General features: G+C 49.8%; 1 protein-coding gene across 1 annotated transcript; it reads right to left on the bottom strand.

Moving 5' to 3' along the window:
* Window positions 1-5,685: 5,685 nt before the first annotated feature.
* LOC112090382 lies at window positions 5,686-7,269 on the bottom strand. The gene has a single exon (XM_024161540.1). It carries the CDS (start codon window positions 7,267-7,269, stop codon window positions 5,686-5,688), a length of 1,584 nt encoding a protein of 527 aa, XP_024017308.1.
* Between the last annotated feature and the right edge of the window lie 9 nt (window positions 7,270-7,278).

Here is a 7,278-nt window from a genome sequence, read left to right as displayed (position 1 = left end):
TCTGGGATCTCTGGACCCTTTCCCTATTGAGGGTCCTTCTTCTTTTATACTCGGGCTCCCTTCACTGGGTGGGTTTCTTCGTAGGTAGGAACACTCAAGTGCTCTCCCTCTCTAGGCCCAGACATAGCCCACTAATTAGTACTGTTCACTCAACCAATTAGTCTTCTATTACGGCTCTGTGACTCTCCGTAATGCTTTTCTGTCCCCTTGGGGGGGCGGTTTATAAACTTACAATTAATGCTGTCAGACTTCTCTTACTTTTGCACGTAACCCGTCGTGTCTTAAAGGGACGTTCCCCTCGTCGTCAGCGCTGTTTAACCTTTCTCGCCCTCTCTAGCGATCTTTTCTGCAGTCGAGGGATCTTATCTTGTCAACCCAGGCGGAGTCAACCGTCGACGTCTCATAGGGTCGTCGCCCTAATCATGGACTTCATCTTCGGGCTCTACAGCTGATCTTGAGGGAAACGAAGCGTCGAGGGTTGAGTGCTCGGCGGAAAGCAAGTATAGCCACGTGTCTTGGTGCCGTTGGTCTAGGTGTCCATCATATTTTCCCACACAACAGCCACCCCCCAGGTCGAGGGCTCCTTTCTTAGGCGGCCTCGAGCTCTAGGTTTGGTTTGTCCTTTCCGTGCTTCGGGTGTGGGAAATCGGTCCCGAACCTTCATCCGCAATGATGGCCTGGGTGCTTCGGGTGTGTAACCGTCGCGTCGATTGGTTTGGCATAATGATGAGTATCCGTGTTTCAAGAAAATGAATATAGGCCGTCGGATCCGCGTCTTTTTGATTTCCCGCCCTTCCCCTTATCGTCAGATTCGGAGAGTGATCCCTGGCCGTTGCTCTTTTGGGGTTTTCATCCGACAGTTGGGGGTCTTCATTCTCGACTCTTTAAATACTCTCCATGAACCCGATGGTCATTTTTTCCTTTTCCTGATTTCTTGCTATTTCCCAGAGCCTCGTCCTTTCCCTTCTTAACCTCCTTGACCTAATCAAGGTTGAGGAGCATAAGGGCGAGATGGATGATTTGGAGGCCGAGCTTCAGTCTCTCGTCGATGAGGCCAAGAAGGACAGGGATGATGCCGTCGAGGAGAGAGATGTGGCGAAGGCCCAACTGATTAGCCTGGAAAGTGACTTAGCCAAGCTGAAGGCTGAAGTTGCAAGGCTTACTCGACGGGCTGACTTGTCTGAAAAGAAATTGGCTGGGGCGATCGTGGATGCCGAGAATCGCTATACCGAGGGAAAGGTCGACGGGAAGATGGAGGCCGAGGCAACCTTCGACGCCAGACGGGCGCAGATTATTGAGGAGTTCAAGGCTTCTCAAGAGCTCCTTGATATCCGCAATAATGATTTCTAGTCGGCGGGTCAGCAAATTGTTGACCTGATCAAAAAGGAGCATCCTGATTGGGACTTGGGCTTCCTCTACAACTCTCCTACTCCTGCTGGCGACGAGGAAGCGCCCCCTCCTGGTGGCGACGAAGAGAACACTCCCTCCCTTGGTGGCGGCGAGGAGCCAGCGGCTGGTGGCGGCGATGCTTAAGGAACCATCTTTTGTCACTCTTTTTGTTATTGCCTTTGGGAAAAAAAAAATTTTGTAACTAAATATTTCCTTTAGACAATTTTTATGTTACCCGCATTTATATATATATATATAAAGGCAATGGATTTTGTTCATACCTTGATTCATAATCATTGCTTTCCTTTCTCTTTCTCTTTAGAAAATTCCTTGGAATTTACTAAGTGTCGTCTTTCTTCCTTGGAGGATATGACGTTGAGCTTATCCCTTTGGGTCGTCGTCTTAAGAAATTCCTTAGGATTTCACTTAAGCGTTATGTCTTTCCTCCTTGGAGGATTTGACATCGAGCTTTTATCCCTTCGGGTCGTTGTCTTAGAAAATTCCTTAGAATTTCACTAAGTGTTATGTCTTTCCTCCTTGGAGGATTTGACGTCGAGCTTTATCCCTTTGGGTCGTCGTCTTAGGAAATTCCTTAGAATTTCACTAAGTGTTATGTCTTTCCTCCTTGGAGGATTTGACGTCGAGCTTATCCCTTTGGGTCATCGTCTTAGGAAATTCCTTAGAATTTGACTAAGTGATTCGAGCACCTTTATTCCCCCCGCGTCTATTAAATACACCCTTGGGTTTTCTTTTAAGCAGATACGTTATTAAGGGGTCAATCTATCTCATGCTGAAAACATATCAATTTACTATATTTGCAAAGAATGTACAAAAAATGCATAAAAACTTCATACATTATTGGTAGTACAACCTTAGTTGCTCAGCATTCCATGGGTGTTGAACCTTTTTGCCGTCGAGGCTTTCTAATACGTAGGTGCCAGGTCGTAGCATTTCCCTTATGCGATAGGGTCATTCCCAAGTTGGGCCCAAGGGACCAGTATTCTTGGGTTTTGTGCTTTGTGTCACCCTTTTTAATACTAGGTCTCCCGGGATGAACCTCCTTTGCTGAACTTTCTTATTGTAGTATCGCGTTGTCCGTTGCTGATAAGTGGCAAGACGTAGTTGGGAGTCGAGTCGCTTTTCTTCCAATAAATCGAGTTCTCCGTTCATGCCCTCCGCGTTATCCTCGTCGTTGTGGACAACAGTTCTTAGAGTCGGCGTTTCGATTTCTATGGGAAGTACCGCCTCGACGCCATACGCCATGGAGAAAGGCGTTTCTCCTGTCGTAGTTCGGCTTGTTGTTTTGTATGCCCATAAAACTTTAGGAAGCTCCTCGGCCCATCTCCCTTTTAGGTCATCGAGTCTCTTCTTTAGGGTATATTTGAGTATTTTATTGATGGCCTCAACTTGCCCATTTGACTGTGGATGGATTGGCGCCGAGAAGTCTTTTCAGATGCCCAAACCGTCACAAAATCTGCGTGTCGCGGCGTTGTCGAACTGCTTCCCGTTGTCGGACACTATCGAGTGGGGAACCCCAAACCTGCACATGATGTGGTCCCACATGAATTTGGTGCAGGTTGCTTACGTGGTTGTAGTTAGGGCCTTGGCCTCTGCCCACTTTGTGTAATAGTCTACCGCAACGATCGCGAATTTCAACCCCCCAAGTGCAGGATGCAATGGCCCGATCAGGTCAATCCCCCACTTGGCGAAGGGCCATGGACTAAGAATGGAAGTTAGCTTTTCCGGGGGTGCTCTAGGAATCGTGGCATACCTTTGGCATTTATCGCATCGTCGGGGGGACTGAAAAGCGTCCTTCTTGAGCGTGGGCCAGTAGTATCCTTGCCTCAAAACCTTTAGCGCTAAAGATTGTTCCCCGGTATGATTGCCACAGATCCCTTCATGTATTTCTTGGAGGACCTTCTAGGCTTCGGCATCATCTAGGCACCGTTGTAGAGGTATTGAGTAGCCTCGCCGATAGAGCAGGCCATCGTATAATGAGTACCTGGCGGCTCCATACCTGATTCGTCAGGCCTCGTCTTTACTATTCGGTAACTGTGCGTCCATTAGGTACCGTATGAGTGGTGTCATCCAATTTCCTCCTTCTTGGACACTAAATGCCTTGCCGTGCTCCTCGATGGTCGGCCGTTCCAATTCTTCAATGGGGACAACGCCTAGTGTGTCGGCATCCTTTGATGAAGCCAGCTTTGCCAGTGCATCCGCGTTTGCATTTTCGGCTCGTGAGATCTGGAGTATCTCGTAGTTTTTGTATTTAACGAGCTCATCTATTACCTTTCTCAGATATGCCCCCATCTTCTCACCGCGTGCTTGATATTCCTCCTTTATTTGCGCGATGACTAGCTGGGAGTCGCTCTAGACGCTAATCCTCTCGATCTTTAAGTGGTTCGCTAAACGTAGTCCGGCAATTAAGGCTTCATATTCCGCCTCATTATTTGATGCCTTAAATTTGAACCGTACCGCCGAGGTAATCTTGTGGCCTTCAGGGCTGATTAGTAAGACGCCGGCTCCTGATCCGTTTTCGCTCGACGCCCTATCCACGTAAAGCTTCCATCTTGCAACCTCGGTTTCTTCAGATGGGGTGTAGGTCGGCCTGTGAGAGAATTCAGCCAGAAAGTCGGCGAGCGCTTGACCTTTAATAGCGGTTCTTGGCATGTATTTTATATCAAACTGGCTTAGTTCTACCGACCATTTGAGGAGCCGTCCGGACGTTTCCGGCTTTTGTAAGGCCTGTCTCAACGGGTGGTTTGTGAGAACTCGTATTGAGTGGGATTGGAAGTAGTGCCGAAGCTTTCTCGAAGCTATCATTAAGGCGAGGGCTAGACGTTCCATTTCGTTGTATCTCGACTCAGCGTCGAGGAGTCTTTTGCTCACATTGTAGATCGACAATTGTACCTTCCCTTCTTCCCTTATCAGTACGGAGCTCACGGCGTGTTGAGACATGGAGAGGTACAGGCTGAGCTCTTCGTCAGCGTTTGGTTTTGACAAAATTGGGGGTTTGCCCAAATGCTCCTTCAGTTTTTGGAAGGCCTCCTCGCACTGTGGTGTCCATTCGAAGTGCTTGTTTCCTCTCAAAGCGTCGAAGAAGGGAACACACTTGTCAGTGGCTTTCGATATGAATCTATTTAGGGCGGCGACACAACCTGTCAATCTCTGCACCTCTTTTGGCATTGTTGGTGACCGCATGTCTTGCAGGGCTTTGATCTTCTCAGGGTTGGCCTCAATCCCGCGGTTACTGACCATAAAACCGAGAAATTTTCCCGACCCGACTCCGAAGGCACATTTCTGGGGATTAAGTTTCATGCGGTATTTTCTCAATATGCTGAACATCTCTCCCAGATGATCGACGTGATGGCTGGCCCTGGCACTTTTTATGAGCATGTCGTCGACGTAGACCTCCATCGTTTTGCCGATCTGTTGAGCGAACATTTTATTTACTAGCCTTTGGTAAGTAGCCCCTGCATTCTTTAGGCCGAAAGGCATCACCTTGTAGCAGTAGAGACCCCTATCGGTTATGAAAGATGTGTGCTCTTCGTCGGCTGGATGCATGGGGATTTGATTGTATCCGGAGTAAGCGTCCATGAAGCTCAGCATTTCGTGCCCCGCCGTGGCGTCGACCATTTGATCTACTCGAGGAAGTGGGAAGCCATCCTTTGGGCATGCTTTGTTGAGGTCGCTGAAGTCGACGCATGTTCTCCAGTTCCCGTTGGGTTTGATTACCAAGACAGGATTAGATACCCAACGTGGATAATGCGCCTCCCGGATAAATCCATTGTTGATTAACTTGTCGACCTCTTCCTTCACCGCTTCGTACCTCTCAGGGTTCATTAGTCGCTGTTTTTGGCGTTTGGGAGGATACGTGGGGTCGACGTTTAGGGAATGACACATTACTTTGGCGTCGATCCCCTCCATGTCGGAGTGGCTCCAGGCGAAGACATCCAGGTTCTGCCTGAGGAAATTTTCAATTTCGCTTTTGAGTGGTGGGGTCAAGTCCGAACCTATTTTTAGTATTTTGGTGGTTCCGCTTTCGCCAATCTGGATTTCTTCCAACTGTTCGACGGGCTGAGACCAAGTAACTTCCTCTTGAACCCGGGGGTCTATATCCTCAATGAGGCCTTGTTGAACCATCCTCATTTCCTGTCTTCCCGGCTGGTCATATCCATGTAGGGTATCAGAGTATGCAATCCTGACTTCGTATTGGTTGCTCTTAATTTCTCCTACGCCGTTTGGGGTGGGGAATTTGACCTTTTGGTGGTAGACGGAGGTTACTGCGTTCAATGCCTAGAGGGTTGGTCTCCCGATTACTGCGTTGTATTGGGAGCCTCCTTTGATGACCACAAAGTTGGCCATCGTTGTTGCCTGTCGGGGTTTTTCTCCGGCGGTTATAGGTAGTCGGATAGTACCTTGAGGAATGACGGAGTCTCCCGTGAACCCGTACAGTGGCCTGGTGGTTCTTTCCAACTGCCCCTCGTGGATCCCCATTTTTTCCAAGCAGTCGGAATACAGGAGGTCCACCGAACTTCCATTGTCCACCAAGATTCGACACACGGTGTGGTTTCTGATCACTGCTTCCACCACCAGTGCGTCGTTATGGGGGAAATGGACTCCACTGGCATCATCCTCATTGAAGGCCACGTCAGTGTGGCTATGCCTCGGGATTTTTATGGCGGAGACGTTCCAGAACCGTTCCTGGTATACCCCCTTGGCCTCGTGGGCGTAGTCCTTCTGCGACCTCCGCGTGTCTCCTCCTATGTAGGGGCCGTCGAGGACCGTTCGTATGACGCCGACAGGTTCCCGATCTTTCGGGCGGTGGTTCTCCTCTCGGCGTCGACCGTCATCGTGCCCGCCATGGCCGTCGTTGCGAGGTCTTCGTTCGGCGCTGAATTCCTGCAGCCTTCCCTCGCGGATTATTCTTTCGATTTCATCTTTGAGGTCGGCGCAATCATTCGTGTGGTGGCCGACCTCGCCATGGAACCTACAGAATTTCTTCTGGTTCCTTCGGTTAGGATCCGACTTCATTGGTTCAGGTCGGTGCAGCAAGTTTCCTCGGCCAATCTGGTTGAAGATCTCCTCGACGCCTGCCGTCAATTCATGGTAGGTGCCGTATTTCTGAAACAGCCGAGGCCTGCGGGTATCCTCCTGTCTTGGCTTCTTGGCCTCCGGCGCTCCTTGCGTCGGGGTCGGTTGTTTGTCTCTGCTTCCTCCTCCTCGACGCTTCTTCCCGTCTTGCTTTGATGGCGCCGACCCCTGCTCGGCTCCTTTACCCTTATTGGACCTATGATCGGGGTCGTTGGCATCCGCTTCTTCAGCATTGATGTATCCTTGCGCCCTTGTAAGGAACTCTTTGTAGCTGGAAGGGGGTTTTCGGTTTAGTTCCCTTTTGAAGGGAGTTATCTTCTTCATACTGGATAATGCTCCCATCAGGGCTTCCCTGTCCGTGATATCCATTGTAGCGGCGACGGCCTCGCCGTATCTGGCGAGCCACTCCCTTAACGTCTCATTTGGCTTTTGATATATCGTCGTTAGGTTCTGCTTCGGGGATATGTACTTTTTAACCCCGATGAACTGGAGGGAAAATGCTTCCTTTAGTTCATCCCAGCTGGAGACAGAGTTTGGCTTCAGCGTTCGGAACCATCTTCGGGCAGAGTCTGTCAGGTGGTTCTGAAAGGCTCGGCACATGATCTCCTCGGCGTACCCGTGCAAGAGCATGTGCCCCGTGTACATTTCCAAATGGTCGTCGGGATCTCCTCGTCCATCGTAAGGCGGAATCAACGACGACCTGTATTTGTCGGGGAGAAGGGGTGCCATTATCTCCGCGGTGAATGGATGGTCATGCGTACGACTGGGCATAATGTCGACGTTCATCACCTCGGC

The sequence above is a fragment of the Morus notabilis genome, unplaced genomic scaffold, assembly GCF_000414095.1.
Source record: "Morus notabilis unplaced genomic scaffold, ASM41409v2 Scaffold2114, whole genome shotgun sequence".
NCBI classification, from domain to species: Eukaryota; Viridiplantae; Streptophyta; class Magnoliopsida; order Rosales; family Moraceae; genus Morus; species Morus notabilis.
This window is presented reverse-complemented; position numbering and strand designations above follow the sequence as displayed.

Coding starts and splice junctions, on each gene's coding strand:
- LOC112090382 (XM_024161540.1), bottom strand. CDS start 7,269: ATGAACGTCGACATTATGCCCAGTCGTACGCATGACCATCCATTCACC.